The following is a 17577-nucleotide window of genomic DNA, read 5'->3' as shown; positions in this document are numbered from 1 at the left end:
TATCAGGTACAGTACAGCTGCTATTAACCTGTAAATAGATACACTCACAAATCACTGAATAATTCATTGGTGGTTTGGACTCCAGTTTGGTTTGCCCGTGGTAGATTTTACATTTCCACCCAATGCAATCAACCACAATGTTAAGAGTCGTTTTTAACAGATAGCTGTCATTGCAGTGTGTCTGTTAATGACACAGTTTGCAGAATACCAACCTGTGATAACTCTAACTCAATCTTCGTTAGACTAATTTGTTCCATAAAACAGTGGTAACATTAGGAAATGTTAAATCTAGACACTGATTTGAGTTACTGTTGCTGCTAACACTACCTCTTTTGAAAAAATAAAAATAAAACAGAAACAATTTAATATCTATTTGTATTTGCTTTTCATCAGATTGAAGTGTGGGTGTGTGATCTTTTTACTTGATATCTGTCACTGACTGAACACTTTATGTAATTTGGCCATTCAGAAAATAAAAACTATGAGATGGATAGTGCCTTTATGTTTTTTTTATCTTCTTGACAAAAGTTGTATTTCCAATAAATGTCAAGTTTAGTGCACATATTAACAGCAGTTTTCCAAACCACATACACAAAATACATATTTACAGGATCAGACAACCACAACAATACAACACAGTTCTAGGTCTACTGTGAACTAAGACTTGACTGTTGACTTCCACCATTTTTTATGCGGTTTTACTCAAACTAAATTCACAAAAACATGGTAAAGGTCCGAATAAATAGCCCCAAGCTTGTCATGAGCTCCACGCAGGTTTAGTTACTGTTACTGTCTTCGAAGCTGCCGCTGCTGCTAAAGGACGAGCAGAATCTCATGGTGCTCATGGGATCAGACACATACCCTGAAAAAGGAAGTAACAACTGTGACACAGGGCCAATAACAACATTACTACTATCCTGTGGCTGTGTCGAAGTGTCCTCGGGGAAGAAAACTGAACCCCAAGTTGCTCCTGGTGGGTCAGGTGAGCACCTTGCATGGCAGCTACTGTGTGTGTCACCTGATGAATGACAAGCAACATTGTAAAGCCATTTAGATAAAATTGCTATATAATCAGCCATTTGCCATTTATCCACTGCTAAAACATATGGTTGGTCATATTCTGTTCTGTTGTTGTCAACAAATCCACTGAAAAATGTAAATTAACTAATAATTTATCCTATTAATAAATTGTTTCTGTGCAAATTGTAATATTGCTTACTCCTCTTTGCCAAAGATCTGCACTGCCACTGTTGGATTAGGTGATATGTCCAATTATCATGAACATGGGCACTGTTATTTGGTTCTGATACATACAGTACAGTCTCCTACTGCCATCAGTTTTCATAAAGAATCACATGTCTCTTAATCCACAAATGAAAATAATCCCTTAAAACAAGCTTTTTGCCCTTGTTTGATGTTTGGGAAAAGCTACAATGTCTTTTGAAGATTTATGGTTGCAGAAGAAAATAGCAGTTTACAATTTCCAGGTTTTGAATTAATTGGTCATGAAATGCCATCAGATCTTCACCCATTAAACATGGAAACTGGCAGGAGGAAAACCTTTGGCAGCAATAACATCAACAGCTACAGGAAGTGTGGCTTCAATAGACCTGCATAATGTTCTGGAGGAACTTTGGACTGTTCATCTAGACAGAACCGCTTCAGCTTAGCCATATTCTTAGGATGTCTGATAGAAACATCTCTCTGAAGGGTATTCCACATAATCTCTAGTGGGTAGAGGTCTGGACTCAGACTGGTCCACTCTCCAAAGCCGTTCTGTATGTTTAGGTTGATTGTCCTGTTACATCACGAGCTTCTTCTGAGCTTCATCTTACAGACAGCCACCATGACATTATCCTGAAGGAAACCTTGATAAACATAGAAACATTTATTTCCAGTAGTGTTGTAAAGTGTCAGGCTGAGTTTTGGCAAACGTCAGGCATTGTAAAATATTGTTTTTGGAGAGCAATGGCTTGCTCTTTGGTTTCCCACAATTGGATTCCAGGCCTGAACAAAAGTTTGCATATTGTTTAATAATAACCAGAGATGTTAACAAACTCCAAGGAATCCTTCAAGTCTTTAGCTGTTACTCTAGGCTTCTTTTTTACATCATGGAGCATTCTATGCTGTGCCTTTGAAATGTTCTTGGCTAGGCACCTACTTCTATGGAGAGTATAAATGGCCTCCCTTTTTGGACCACTGTTGACTGATGAGTATGTGAAGTTTTTTTCTTATTCTCTAACCTTTCCCAGCTACATGCAAATACACTCTTGATTGTACGGGATATCTGCTTTGTAAGGCATGATTCACATCAGTTGATGCTGCTTAGAACACTGAATAGCACGCTGATACTGTCAAAATAGTTTTAAACCACACTTCCATTATTATTTTATTAATTGGACAGGTTTGTTAACACTTGACATCAATTGACTTTTAGTGACATAAAGAAGCCTTATGTTGCCATTACTTTTTCCACCATCACTTTGCATGTTGGATGTAGTCAATAAAAACATTGAGATCATGACTGACATTTTGTTTGTTGACATCCAGGACTTTGGTGAAGATTAGATCACATTTCATGACGAACTTGCAAAAAGCCAGGAGACTGCAAACAAAGCCATTACTTTTTGTTGAGAGCATTGGTACTTTTCTTCTTCTTGATCCTTTAAATGTATTGCCTACAAGCAGATTTTACAAATAGTTTTGTAAAATGATTTAAAAATGTAAAAGTACAATATATGAAACAAGCACTAAAGGAGATATATTGCACATCACCAGCATACAAACCATTTCGATCAATAGGAGAGAACTGCATGCTTCTTCTTAGTTCCTCTAGTGAAAGGCCTCCAGATGCTCGGCGACGCTCACTGGACATTTTTTAAAATAGAAATAAACATTAAGTCACTGATGCATTGCAAAAGAAACATGAGTCCTGAAATTTACAGTGCTTCATTTACAAAATAAAGACAAATTAGATGGAGTCAGATACAAACAGAAGAAAGTCAGTATCATATGTCCAACCAGGCTGCTCCCATTTCTCTGCAGGAGTGCCGTATACAAAATTCATTACAAGTTTAACGGGGCAACCACACAATCTGCATACTGATTCAGAGAAAGAAAACCAATAACTTACTTATTGACGATCAACTGATCAATTTTTTTAAACATAATTATTATTCAACTAATTTTAATTAAAAAATTAGTTGAATTAATTAATTTTTACCTAAAATAATAATTATTAAACACTTTATATACATTGTAGTACATGTGTTAAACTTAAAGGAAATTATTTTTATGTGGGAGAAATAGGCCTTTTTGTAGTACAAAAATCTATGTTTTGTTACTTAGGGTGATTGTTACCAGGGTTCAAATTATCTCACACACATGCACACAAACACAATTTTTTTTGCACTTGCTGTCCTTTGTTTCCTGTCCAGTATCCAAGCAACTCCACTCCTCACTGTTGCAGTAGGTATCTTAAACTGGTCTCGAATAATAATTGTTTGGACAGAGTTGCCCAGACATGGTGTTTGTAGAATCCCTGTTAGCAGAGTCTTAAATCAAAATCACTGAACTAAATTTCTCCTGGTCATACTTTGTCACATGCATTTGTTAAAAATTACCTCGCTACTGTTTGAAGTTATTTTAAGACACAGACACTATCATGAATGTCACTGGCTCTGCATTATGTTCACGAAACAGTAGGAAAAAAGTGGGTCATAGCCTCAGTAGGAATTAAACTGAGAGCATGAAACAGTTGATAACAGGCCTTGTATGAGCACAGTCAGCATGGGGGGGTGCTAGTTGTTTGTTTGCATACTGTACTGCATAAAGATACACAATGTGTTTCATATATTTTGACTTTTTTTAAGGGAATTTATTAATTTGTCTCTGCATTTATAAGGCTGAGAGTGAGAGAACTAAGTTGCTGAGTCACTAAAACAGCAACCCTTAGCAGCAGAGTTCTCAAACACCTTTAGCCGATTAAGTCCTTCCTCTGAGTCAGCGAAGGCCAGACTGGGGGTGCGTGTGAACACAGGCATTGTGCGGCAAATTTTTCTCACTCACCTGACCTCACTTATCTGTGGAGAAGTCTTGGTTCTCTCACCTTTGAGTCCAGAAGGCATAGGCGCGAGTGTTGAGAGCGTACTCAAGTTCAAAACGAGACCGAAGGGCAGCCACGTGGCTCCGACCAGGTCCTCCTCGCCCGAGGAGACAGTCAGAAGAGGTCGAGGGCGACAGAGAGCCGCTGCTGTTACTAGAGGCTGGAGACATCAGCTGTCGCACAGACAAACACACAAGCGGCAATATTGTAATAATGTAATTATTACAACACATATATCACGCACTACAGTGGGACTAGGAAATCAAAGTATAGGATATTATCTACCTCAACATTGCACAAGCATTCCTCCAGGTTGGATACCACTTCAGAGAATTCAGGCCTGTCCTGAACCAGAAAAGGAAAACTACTTTTTCAGAATAAACAATAAAATGCAGCAGCTACATGCAGGCGTAGTCTCTCTAATTCTTTGCTGTATATTTCACTCATTTTTGTCCACTCACACATGAAGCAAAGGTGAACTCTGCTTCAAAAGTCTTTAGATCTCTTGCCTCACTCTAAAACAACAAACACTGTCACTCCAGAGATATTCAATTATACATCACATCCTCAGAGTGGCAGGAACACAGGACAATTAAGACAGCACAGCAAAGACTGACAAACAACACATGGGAATGTTGAAACTTTGCCTTATTTTATGCCTATTTTTTCAAAATTCAAATAGATGTATTCTTTTATTGTAACCTTATATAAACAGTGCTCCACTACCCACTGTTAGAGACTTGTGCACTGTACACGTGAGATACCATGATGATCTCACTCTTGTTAACAATAGTGTCTTATTAACAAGCGTCTTGACAATGTGGGACTGTGACAAGGTGATTGTCGAGGGAGACATATCCACAAAGAGGCAACTGGTCGACTAGTTTAGCTTGCAAACAGAAAGAAGAAATGTACTGCAGAGGGAGAAATAGTCCACCGCCCTCCGCTGTGTATTAATGTATCTTAATGATTCTGAAGAAAAAAACACAACTGGCTAATTATGAGCATCACAACATCACATGAGGGAGGATCATCTAGATAGTCTGTGTTCCCAATTGCGAACAGGTGTGCAATAATATATCATCTGGGGACACCGGACCCATTCATCAATGATGCATGCGTTTTTCTGAGCAGCTGACTCAGCATCACTTGCCTCTCAGACCTTTAAGCCTAGATAAATATTGATGAATTTAAATCATGAGATAGTAAAAAAATTTGAAAGCTGAAAGAAGCAATTTAAAGGGTTTTGTACAGCACATAGTAAAAATTAACCACATTTAATATGTTATGCCAGTTATTCAAAAGATAAAAATTCTGTACACAGCTGTGTGTTCTCCAATCCAAGGTGCAAAACTGGAGTAAAAATTCTATTTCACTCAACGGACTTCAACAAATGCTTAATTAGTTATTAATTGTACATGAACCACTCTGCAATATTATTTAAGGCAGATTATTTTGGGACTGACTAAAAATAAGAGCTTAAATCAGGTGGTTTACCTCTGGGCAGGCATTCCAGCCTCTCATCAGAAGTGCAGAGACGGGTTTTGGGATGGAGTTGCCAATTGGGGGCCGGATGTGATGATAGGCCATATCTGCTGCTGCAGCAGCTGAGAACAGAAAAAAAAATTCTTAAAAGGTCCAGAACTGTCTGACAGTCTATTTGTTCTGTGATCTCTTTATTTTTCTCACAAGTATTTTATCAATGTGACAGTGTAAAAGAGAAGGTGTGTCCTATTGATTTCGGTGAATTTTTTTCTAAACACCACTGTTACATTTAAAGTTTAGAGTTAAATGGCACTTTAAATTTGGAAATTTGGTACAAGCAGCATGTTGTGCTATATTAACTATAGTAACTTTGTTGATCCTTCAATGTTTCCTCTAGTGCCATTTTCAGATCAAAATCTAAATTTGCCCATTACTTTGATTTACAACATAAGCTAATCCTATACTTTGCATTTAGTACTAACAAATGTTATCACATTAACACTAAACTAATACGATGATATAATATTCGAAGCATTATAACTCCTCAACATTAAAATTTTACCATTGTCATTGGGAGCAGGTCAGCATGCTGATATCAGCTTTAGCTCAAACCACTTTGCAGCCTCACAGAGCTCATGTTTGCAGTCTCTTAAACTCGAACCTGCTGCCTTCTGTATCCCAACCCAATGCTCTACCACTGAGCCACCAGCCCCCCCACCGCTCTTTGTACAATCCTGATTCAAACCTTTATGCCTAAAATGGCTCTTGGACCAAAGCAACACACCTGTGCTTCCTCTACAAAATGTCTTCATTTAAACCCATAAATACCAGGTTTCAAATGAGCAAAGGGAATTTCTCCAGTAAGCAGCTCCCACAGACAGAGGGCATAGCTGAACATGTCCGCCTTCACTGAATAGCGAGTACACTGGGTAAATACCTCAGGAGCCATCCAGCGTAAGTTCTAGACAAACAAAAGACAAAGTCCATCACACACACTGCATCGCTCCAAGGCCAAACAGTTTCTCACAACAGGCAGGTCCCATGAGACATAACACACTTAACACCAAACTGCATGACAAGCACTCTGTGTAGACGAGTCAGAACAATCATACAAAGCCTGGACAGAGGCCATTTTTGTGTTTTTAGCCGGTGAGGAATTTACAAGAGGTGCCAGGAGAAGCTATGGCCTAAAGTCCAGCAAAAGAACATTTGACATTTTAATACATTCTACAATGTATACTGCAGGAGAGGGAAACAAACTCTCTGCAAAAGGTTTTGTATGCATCATCAAATAAATCGAAAATGCAGAAACAGAACTGACCCCAGGTTGTTTGGTCATGTTATCCTCATCCATAGACTGTAGAAATCTGGACTCTGTAGAAGAAGGGAAGGACATATTGGTAAAACTATATATCCAGTGGCACTAATACCATGTAACTCTACTTTTATCGGCAGAGCCAATGAAACCCTTTGATGACTAAATATTTGTATTAGATATATTTGAGTGTAGGGATACTTGAGCAAAAAATATTGCTATATTGCTAATATTTGTATACTATATCACAATATTGATTACAAAAAAATAGTGTATTATTAGCTGTAATTTTGACAATACAATTTTATGATCAATTTTACCATAATTTTTACCATAATATAAACTTAAACTAACTAATAACACATCAAATACAAATCTATTTGGTAGTCAGCCATCCTTAGTTATTATGAAGACAAAAACTGGAGCTGAGGAGAAGCAAGTTTACCTTTCTTATTTGCTTTTTTACTAATATTGGCCCATGACAATAAAGCTACAATAGAACTTATAAATCTTTGCTGACACAGTAATGTCAGTTATACAACCATCTTTATAGAAAGTTTGCTACAATTAGCAACAGTTAGCTAACATAATCCACTATATCTTGCTAAGATATCTCCTCTTAGCAAATTAAACAGAGCAGAGTAAATGTTTGCTGTTTCCTGTTAAACTGAAACTCAATACATATATTACATACATATATTTTACCTTCTGTGGGCAAAAAGGATCTAAATAACTTCTAAAGTTTTTGTTATAAAATGTCTTATCACTAGATCCTAATACAGCTGTTTTTTCAGTAATTACTGTCACATAACCAGGAGCTGTTTTATTTAATGCTGATATAAATACATTTTTTACATTTTAAATTATCTTTCTACACCAAATAAATCAGTCTGAATTCATCTTTGCCTTACCTCCAAAGTCAGCCACCACAGCATGTCCATCCTCATAGAGCAAAATATTGTGACTGGAAGAAACACATGTATTATTTGAGAGGATAATTGTTATTTCAGTCTGCTAATAACATTCTGCCACATAAAGTATAACTGTGTCAGCCACCTGTTGAGGTCCCTGTGGATGATAGGCTGGGTGAGGTTGTGCAGGTACTCCATGCCCTTGGCCACATCGATGGCAATGATGAGCTTGGACTGCAGGTCAATAAGCCTGTCCATTGACACATAATTAAAGCAGCAGCCACTTAGTGAAAGATCAATGGCCCTGCCACTCACATGCAGCACTTTACACAGATCAATAGGGGAGTCTATAAAGGCAGCACCTGGCCACACAGTTAGTGCAAGACTTCATGTGGATCAATGACGGTCCCGGTAGAGGGGGACAGATGGGCGGGGGGACACTTCCAAGGTTCCAAAGTTGACTATGCTGCATAAAAACATGCTTTTAAGACACTGAGTAACTTCTTAAGATAGTTTGTCCCGTTGTATAGATCTCAACCTTGGGAATTAGCCACTGTAACCAAGTTATTACGTTTTTTGTCTTTAGTTTCCTGACTCGGTCTATAGTCCTGACGCTGTAGTTTAAGGTGGTGCATCAAACTCCATCTGAAAGGGGTTGTTATTTTTTTTTTACATATACAGAATGAAGAAATACAAATACAATACCAAACTACAATGTTAAAACTATCACCAAGTTGAGTAACTTTGGAGTGTAAAGTTTATCTGGGATGGCATTTATTAACATGCAACAACTAACAAGAAAATGCTAAAATAGATTTAAGTGATTAATGGATTATCATGATGTTGATTAATATAATCTTTGAAATCTTACATTTCCTTGCCATTATTTTAAACATGCAAAGTCTTAGTGTCAGCAGCATAGCTAATACTTAAATCACATACTATACAAATATTTTAAAAAATTGTTGCAATAATAAATGTGAAGAGAGGAAGGCGCCTGTGTGAGTGGGTACTACATGAGGACTAATACTGTATGTTTTAAATTTTACACTACAATAGACTGCAGTGTTTCATGCACACTCCTAACCTTTTCTGCTCATGCAGCAGGGAGAACAGCGAGCCACCAGAGACATACTGGGTGACAATGGCAAACTGACTGGGGTCATCCAGACATGCCCCAACAAAGTGGATGATACAAGGGTGATTGAGGCGACAGAGGATGGAAACCTCCCTGCAGAACATGTCCACATCTGATTTTGAACAATATGTGTTGGCTCGGTAGCTACAGAGGAGAGAAAGGATTCTATCAGAAAACAGAGATCAAATTTGAAATTTCACCTTTATCTTTTTCTTATAAATGGATGAGTACCGTTTTATGGCGACAATTTTGTTTCGGCATTTGCCTCTATAGACTTTTCCAAACGAGCCTGAGTGTTAAACAGATGTCAGTAGTAATAATATTATCAGATTTGGAAGTTTGTGAACTGGAAACAGAAATTCCATGAACAGAATTACCTGATCCAATAATTTCATTAAACTCCAGCTCAGAAAGCTGAAGCTGGAAGTGAGATGGGAGGCTCGCTCTGAGCAGGAGAACCTCTGCTTTCTCTGAAAAGAGTGGAAGAGTTTAATCCTTCTTTAACTCTGACAGGGAATATACACAGGTGACCTTATTGCTCTTTTTAAAGTTGCACTAGGCACAGCTTATTTTCATTTTTAAAAGCACGGGTCATAGTAAGATCAGATTGTGTTAATAGTGTAATATGATAATATATTAAACAGTGATGTGGAAATATGAACATATGTTTATGTGCTGTCAATAAAACAGCAGACTGTTAGGTGCTCAGTTTCAGACCCGTTAATTATTATTATTATTATTTAACCCTTATGTTTAGAGGTTTTAAAGCTACATTTTATCAAAGTGTTGTAAAAACATTAGATAGTTATTATCATCAGCAGCTAAGCCCCTTTCCCTGACAACAGACACGGTGTGTGTCATGTCGGCTCTTAGTGATGTGAAGTGCAAGGACGAGTATGTGCTTCACTCCACCTCACTACCTTTAGTCATGCTTTTGATCTTTCCCAGAGGAGATGGAACAGAAACGTAAGACCCATCTGGAAGAGAGCCGACACAAGTAGATTAATAAGAGGATCTGTCTGAAAATTTTTTTCGATTATTACTTGTAAAGGGTGACTCACCCCCTCCTGGCTGAGAGTATTCATTGCAGGGGGAGTCATCTGGACGTTTGTAGTGTTTTAGTAAGGTGACAATGGCATCGTGACCTGGGAAAAAAAAAATCACAATAATAAAATAGTAAGACCACTGCAGAGAGCTAACCTCACATTCAGTCAGACAGACCTTTCTCATATGCCCACATAAGGCAGGTTTGTTCTTCCTTCTCCCCGCTGGACCTACTGGGGTCGCAGGCAACAAGGTTCATGTCCGCACCACTGTCCAACAAAAACTGCACCAGACGGATGTGACCATGGAAACAGGCACTATGTAGAGCTAAACAGTGTCATAGTATACACGTTAATATCAAAAATTGCAGCAAGTCATGCACTAAATTTAGATCCAATACAAAAATGAAGAGTTATGCAAGTTTAATGTATGTTAAGAAGCACCTGTGTGTCCATCTCTACCCTGATGATTGATGCTCATAGCATTCTGAGTCAGCAAGAACTTGACCATCTCCAGGTCTTTACCATAGGTGCACGCACTGAGAGAGAGGACATGTACTCATCATCATCTTAGAGTGAAAGGAATCACAGATCAAATGTGATGCTCCCAAAGTATGTGAGGTTTTGGAAAGTAAAATATTTTGTGTCTATGTACATCAAATTAATGCATTTATGTGTGTGTTTTGCATGCTAAAGGTGACGACAGCATGCCACTGTACACACTACCTGTGAAGTGCTGTTTCACTGAATATGTTCTCCTTTGAAAAGCTTTCTGTACCAGAAAGCTGTATAAGCTCCTTCACTGCTGCATATTTGCCATTATAGCAGGCCCTGATGAAACATAACAATTATTAAATGTCTTCATATTCATGTTATGTCACCTACAAAAATTGGATAAAATGCTAGAGATGCTGTAAATCATTTACAAGTGTAACGGCGTGTCTCCGTAGATATTGACAGAGTGAGCCTGTGCATCAAAGTTGCCCTGCAGCAGGTAACGCACGATCTCTTGGTGACCAAAACGGGCACAGAAGTGAAGAGGAACGTGATCTTCGTTGTCCTGGGCATTTACTGAGGAGACCACACAGTTAAACAATCCTTTCCACAGTTTTTTGCAGCTACACAATTTAATTAGCTTCCCTGTGGCTTTTGAAGAGGGAAATCAGTAGGTGGGCTGTTTTACAACCATAGGCAAGCTAAGTGTATATAAATCTATGCTATTATGTTTGATTTACAAGCCATTAATTCAAGTGAATCTTAATTAAATATAGGAAAGCAGTCTTGGAGTCTCTTCCCTTACCATTAGCTTTGCTCCCTTCCCTCATCAGCAGTTTGACGATGCCAAGAAAACCCTTGGCTGCAGCCAGGTGCAGCGGCCTATCACCTACCTCTCCGCTCACATTCACATCAGCCCCAAACTTCAGCAGCAGTTTTGCCAACTGGAGGGTGAAGAGATACGAAAAGAAACATATATTTAAATGACAGTGGTGTTACGAATGCAGAGGGGATTAACAAGTGCAATTTACCTTCTCGTGGCTGTTATAGCAAGCGATATGCAGTGGTGTGAAAAACACAGCATCCTGGACATTGACATAAGCTCCATGTTGTAGGAGTATATCTGCTGCCTAAAATGTAAATAAGAAATAAAAAAGGATGAAAAGATAGATGATTGTTTTCTTCACATGCATTAGAGAAAGAGAAAAAATGTGCAGCTTCTAACCTCATGGTGCCCAGCCAGTGTAGCAACATGCAGGGCAGTGAGGGCACCATATCCAACCTGCTGGACATCTGCGCCTCCATGTAGAAGGGTAGTTACCAACTCAGCATTGTCCTGTGGGATGGAAACAACCCCACACCATCACAGTGAAGCAATTCAGACAAGCAGCTAACCACAATGGCTTTGTGTGTCCTTGCACTCCACCATGTGGTAAAACACAGAAAGCTCTTTATAGGATGAGATAGAGCACAGCTAGAAACTTAAACTTTTGTTCTTGACCTTATAAGCAGCCAGGTGGAGAGCAGTGAATCCATTCCTCGACAGTCTGGAAGGACGTAGGCCTTTCAGCATCAAGGTCCGCATGTGGGCTTTGTTTCCTTTTCACATATATATGAAAGCATGTACTGGAAAGTTTTTAAGCTGATGTAACTTTAAAATGTGCTTAAACATATTACATTCAATCTTTCTGTGCAGTGTATTATAAATGATCTGTTTGCTTTTTTGTGCTCCACATCACAAAGGTTATCATCACACAATAACACCACTCAGATTACATTAATACTTCATTCCATTGTCACATTTTGTTGAGTGTTTATTAATAGACTCTAGTAGTCATGCATACCTCCACAGACACAGCAGAGATGTAGCAATGACAGCCCTTTCTCTGTACGGTAGCTCACGTTCACCTTCTGAAAAGCCTCATCAGAGCTGAGTCACAGAAAATCAATATCATCTGCTTGTGAAAACTGAAAACCCACTGATAGAAAAGTAAGAATTTAAACAAAGAAGCAGCACTTGCTAAATCAAATTCAATTAATGGAATGGCTCACACTGGCCAAAGCTGTAAACACAGAAAATGTTTTTGTCACCTGAAAGCAAGTTTAAGATCCACAAGCTCACTGTCTTTGAGCTTCAGGTCATCTTCCAGCTTCTCGACAATCACAGAGTATGACTCACCAACTTTCTTCTTCCACTCATCTTTGCAGGCAGATCGGGATTAGGCATCATAACCATTTAATAGTACAATTATTTTATTACTACCTATATACAGAAAATAATTATACTATATAATATTTAATTATTTTTATAGATATAAAAAATTATTCCTGAAGCCTTGTTGCCAAAAAATTACATTTGCAACTTCAAACTCTGTTTGGAATAAAACACACAATCAGAAACACACTACGTCATTACCTGTGCATGTCTGAGAAGGTCTTGATTTGTAATTACCCATTGATAAAATCCTTCTCTTGAAATATGTGTGTATAGTTTGCTGAACTAGAGTAAAGCAGTAATACAATCTCTCGCTCTGCCACAATTGCACAGGTCCAGATACAAGAGGATCATGACTGTGGGCTAAAAATAAACACCTCTGAGTGGAATGCCTAACAACTAGGACAACTGATCTCACTCCAAATGTTAGCAAGTGTGTATAAGTGTGAATGACTGTCTGCATGTGTGTGCTAATGTGTGTACATAAAAGTGTAATATGGAATCTGGCTGATGAAGTCATGAAAACAAAAAAATTCATACATTTATTGCTGTGTTTATTCAATAATGGAAAAGGTCAGTGGTTCACGAAAGTTTTATTGCATTTCTCACAGCAGACATGATGACTAACAGAAGAAAAATAAAAGCACATTGCAACATAGCATTGATCAGTCACTCCAGGATTTCACAGATGTTTTCGTGATTGTCGCTGCCTTTTTAAATGCAAGGTTGCACAGAATTTACAGAGAATTGGTTCCGTTAAATGTTGCAACTGCAACATTGCAAATTCCTTGAGGGGCTGAATTTTTTATGTTATTGGGTGCATATGACCAAAATGTCTGTAAAAAGTCCTATTTAGAAAAATAAGAAAGTCATACTAGCAAAACACTGTAGCAGGTAGCAGCTTTAGCTGTTTAAATTCCTCTGTGTAATGTCATTGTATAATCCCATCCTGAATGCCAACATCTCCTCCAGGTTCTTAAACTGTAAACTTTCCTGCATAGATATGAGTTTAGTTTCTTTGGGCAAGGTGAATGTGGAGCCCTGCATAGCAGCCTGCAACATCTCCAGAGACATTAGGAAGGAGCTTTGCTGGTCGGTGCAAACAGGAAACAGACAAGCATTCCACAAACTACAGCTCGATGGATCACCAGAAAACCTTAATACTTCATTCTCAGTCTCCCAGTGGGACAAACACTCTGCCAAGCATAAACCAAAAAGCTTCAGTCCTTCTAAATTCGCAGAAGCTTTCACGCTATGCTTCAGATTGTCACTAATCCCAAAGACAACAGTTACAAACCCGGTTTGGCCGAGGTGGTTCACACACAGTGAATGCATGAAGACTCTACCAGGTACTGAGAGGCCCAGTCTGACCCAGCAGCTGCTGATGAGTGAGCCCTCACCTATGGTGACTCCTGCCCCCAGTCTACAGTACTCAACCACTGATCCAGATCCAACAGAGCAACTAGAATCAAGGACACTGTACATAACACAGCTGCCAAATGCCCTTTCAGAGGGTTTGTTCATGTGTCCGCTGAAGGCAGATGACATGAGTCCCAGCTCACTTCTTAGTGCCACGTCCTCAGTAAGGTGAAAAAGATATTCAGATGTGGTTCCAATGTGATAAAACTTGGAGTTGTTTAGAAGAATAACATTTAAGGGAGTCTCATGGAGAAGATGAAAGATTTTCTGACGGACTTCCACCAGACCCCTCTCCTTTGTTGTGACATTAGCAGTGTTGTTTGTGTAATCCATTGTGGCTTTGGGCCCCAGTGCTTGAAGAAAGTCCCCGTAAGCATCTATCTCACAGTCCAAAGTCCCCAGCTCTTTTAGCACATTAAGAAGAGATTTTGCAGTGTTGAAGTCCACATAGTAAGTGCTGTCTGTGTAGACAAACTCAGGATCAGATAGAGAAAAACAACCACTCTGCCTTTTCAAAACAGCACCACAATTACGCATTTTATCAATGCTTGGCTTGTGCAAAAACCGCAGACAGGAAATGGTCTCCATTTCCGAGTTAGTTGACTTTTTATGTGAATCCAACACAAATACTCCATGGGTTGTTCCAATAGAGAGTGGGGATGGGTGGGCTAAAGCAGTAAAGCCAGGTTTATTAAACCTAACAATCTCATCCTCTGCAATACTGTAGAGTTCTATGTCATCGGCACAAGTCACCAGTAAGCCAGGCTTCATTTCACATGGGAAGTCCACATATATGGCCAGTTTGAGCTCCAGCATTTGATACAAAGGGTCACCTAGAGGCATGGCACTGAAGATCTTTCCCAGGGCACTGGCACTGGGTAAACGCTGACTGAACCCTCCTGAGAAAATATAGGGAGAAATGTGAAAGATATAACATATAGTAATATATAGTATAGTAATAGGTGTCACATCTAAGTTATGCCATCTGAATAATTTGTAATATATGATGAATAGCATAAACCTGTTACATATAGAGGTTTGGACTACAAATGTTTTTTCTTACGATGTATCCAAAAATTATTAAAAACTCTACGAACGGGAAATGAAATCTTTGTCCATCCAAGTCAAGGACATGCTTTCTTACATGTTGTTCATATTGTAGTTCAAATAAACATCACTTCACAGCTGGGAAATGTAATGAATTTTTGCTTGACTTTGGTTATACAGTCCATACCTCCCAAGGTTTGTCTTTGGTTGAGTGTAATGTTCCTTATTTCTCAATGTTGCTTTTTAAAAACAATCATTACAAAATAAATTAAATGGTGTACAGTATTCATGACGGTGGTTCTTTGTTTAGACATATTCAAATGTTCCTCAAAAACTGGGGACCACATTAATAGTAAGCAGCTGGGGACAATGTTGGATCATAAGCAGCAGCTCTTTTTGGCAATCCAGTTTTTAGAGCATTTTTGTTTTAATATGATTAAATTCCTTGATTTGTCTGGTATTTTATATTTGCACTGTTATATTGTGCTGATATATTGTGACATACACTGATATTGTGCAATCAAATTACATACAAATCTAAATATACCATGACTGAAGATTTTATCCATAAAGCAAGCAAATGTGTTTTATCCATCTGGATTTTTGTCTGCAGTTTTTCATGTCAGGATTAAAGAAAAATGGAATTAACAAAAATATCCACGAGCCACAAAAACCACGTGGCAAACCTGCATGGATCAGGATGACTCTCAGTCTGCCCAGAGCCTTCCCATAGATGTCATTCAGCTGCTGCAGTGCGTACAGAGTCGATCCCCCATTCCCTGGTACACAAGGTCATGATAATGTGAATATTAATGTTACAATTAAAAATGTAGTGCTGTGTTGGTCCATCTCAGCATCAAACTGAGGGCAGTGTTGCCGAGAACTAACTTGCTAACTCACCTATTTTAGAGCCAGGGGGGTCTGAGAATACCTTGTAGTGAATCCCAAGTGGCAGCTCTTTTCTTTGAACTTTATGACTGATCTGCAGCTCATAGGCTTCTCTCTGGCTCTCATCCACTGCAGTGACAACCACCACATCCCAAAACTCACCAGGCTGTACCTCTCGACCTCAGGACAAAGAAAAAGCAGAATAATTTATGACCTTTTGGCAAAACACGGGATGGGCAAAATAAAACTCAATGACACTAAAAAGCCCCAGAAAGTCAAAGTCAAATACTAAACTCACCCCGTAGACAGTTAAATTTCCTGAGCTTGTTTCTCGTGGAAATTTGCAGCCTTTTGACAGATTCCTGGCTCATATTCTCGCTGAAACAGAAGACTCGAATAGTAGCGAAACCGACATGTCTTGCTCACGCTTCCGGGTCTCGTCACGTGGTCACTGTGTTTACAGAGTAGATGGTGAGCGAGCGGAACACAAGGCCAACACCAGCATTTGGGAAATGAATCGTTTCCTAATGTATTTACGATATACAGCCTAAAGCGTTTTGTTCTCAATAGATAACACAGATCGGACTGTGTAACAGATATAATCTTAACAACAAAGCCTCAAAAATATCCTGAACAAAACTTCAGTATAAAAGATCAACGGCTTTCGGCTTTCCCCTTAGAGGGCGCCACAGCGAAACGTGCGGAACACGTTGATTTGGCATGAGTTTTTACGCCGGATTCCCTTCCTACCAAAACCGGCCAATCTTTATCAGGGCTGGGTGGGTGACCCATCGTGGCTGGGCGGGCCGGGTGGGGTGGGATTCGATGCCTTCTACATTACAACCCAATGCTCTACCACTGATCCACCAGCCCCACTTTAACAAAACTTCAGTATGACTTCAAGAATTCAGCTAGTGACATAACAAAAATTATGGTATTATGATTGATTCAGTTAATTAAGTTTAGCATTTTTATTTAAAGTATTTATGAGCAAAATTATCATCAGTTGAAACGCCACAGTCTTGAAATGTAAAGAATAAACATCTGAAATTTGAAACTTTTAGGAGAAGGCACAAATATCAGACAAGTCATTTTATTTTGATACATTTGATTTCCACAGATCTGTTTTGTTAATATAAGTCCTTGTTACTATATTTGTAAATCCACAACATTTTGTTCAGTCCACAAAGTAGTTGTTTTTACACTTTTTAATTTTATTATTTTACTGTGGTTTATTTATTAATTTCTCCATGCATTTGGATTTCTATTGTTGAACTAGACCTCTAATATAAACATTTGTTGTTAGTCATGTGCCTGTGTTTTTGATTTCTACATTTTTGCTTTGTTCTTTAAAAGAAAACGTATAAGCTTACAAAATTATTTTGGAACCTATAAAACCCTGTTTTTATCATATGTATTTATTATCCTATTTGTATTATATGTAATATCCCTAAAGGCTGTCCCAAATCTGTCTGCACACAGCCAGGAATACATAAACTACCCTGCTGGTAAAACT

The 17577-nt window shown here is 38.6% G+C and overlaps 2 protein-coding genes across 5 annotated transcripts; both read right to left on the bottom strand.

Moving 5' to 3' along the window:
• Positions 1-357: 357 nt before the first annotated feature.
• On the bottom strand, positions 358-13039 carry tnni3k (TNNI3 interacting kinase). Of its 3 annotated transcripts, none has more exons than XM_067513687.1 (25): positions 12909-13039; positions 12584-12692; positions 12337-12422; positions 11994-12091; positions 11718-11828; positions 11524-11622; positions 11298-11436; positions 10924-11068; positions 10724-10828; positions 10442-10536; positions 10233-10325; positions 10016-10099; positions 9875-9931; positions 9332-9424; positions 9186-9243; positions 8904-9098; positions 7962-8066; positions 7817-7869; positions 6912-6964; positions 6419-6551; positions 5603-5712; positions 4391-4450; positions 4109-4278; positions 2788-2867; positions 358-1018 (listed from the first exon to the last, which is right to left on the bottom strand). In XM_067513687.1, the coding sequence occupies exons 1-25, from the start codon at positions 12946-12948 to the stop codon at positions 777-779; spliced, it is 2613 nt and encodes an 870-aa protein (XP_067369788.1). In that variant the 5' UTR covers positions 12949-13039; the 3' UTR covers positions 358-776. The 3 variants fall into 3 exon arrangements, with proteins under 3 accessions (XP_067369788.1, XP_067369787.1, XP_067369789.1); XM_067513686.1 differs by having other exon boundaries at positions 360-1018; positions 10176-10325; XM_067513688.1 differs by having other exon boundaries at positions 361-862; positions 10176-10325.
• Positions 13040-13244: 205 nt separating this feature from the next.
• fpgt (fucose-1-phosphate guanylyltransferase) lies at positions 13245-16733 on the bottom strand. Of its 2 annotated transcripts, XM_067513689.1 has the most exons (4): positions 16360-16733; positions 16074-16241; positions 15860-15952; positions 13245-15025 (listed from the first exon to the last, which is right to left on the bottom strand). In XM_067513689.1, the coding sequence occupies exons 1-4, from the start codon at positions 16430-16432 to the stop codon at positions 13611-13613; spliced, it is 1749 nt and encodes a 582-aa protein (XP_067369790.1). In that variant the 5' UTR covers positions 16433-16733; the 3' UTR covers positions 13245-13610. The 2 variants fall into 2 exon arrangements, with proteins under 2 accessions (XP_067369790.1, XP_067369792.1); XM_067513691.1 differs by lacking the exon at positions 16360-16733 and having other exon boundaries at positions 15721-16210.
• Between the last annotated feature and the right edge of the window lie 844 nt (positions 16734-17577).

This window comes from Channa argus, chromosome 8, assembly GCF_033026475.1.
Source record: "Channa argus isolate prfri chromosome 8, Channa argus male v1.0, whole genome shotgun sequence".
Taxonomy (NCBI): domain Eukaryota; kingdom Metazoa; phylum Chordata; class Actinopteri; order Anabantiformes; family Channidae; genus Channa; species Channa argus.
This window is presented reverse-complemented; position numbering and strand designations above follow the sequence as displayed.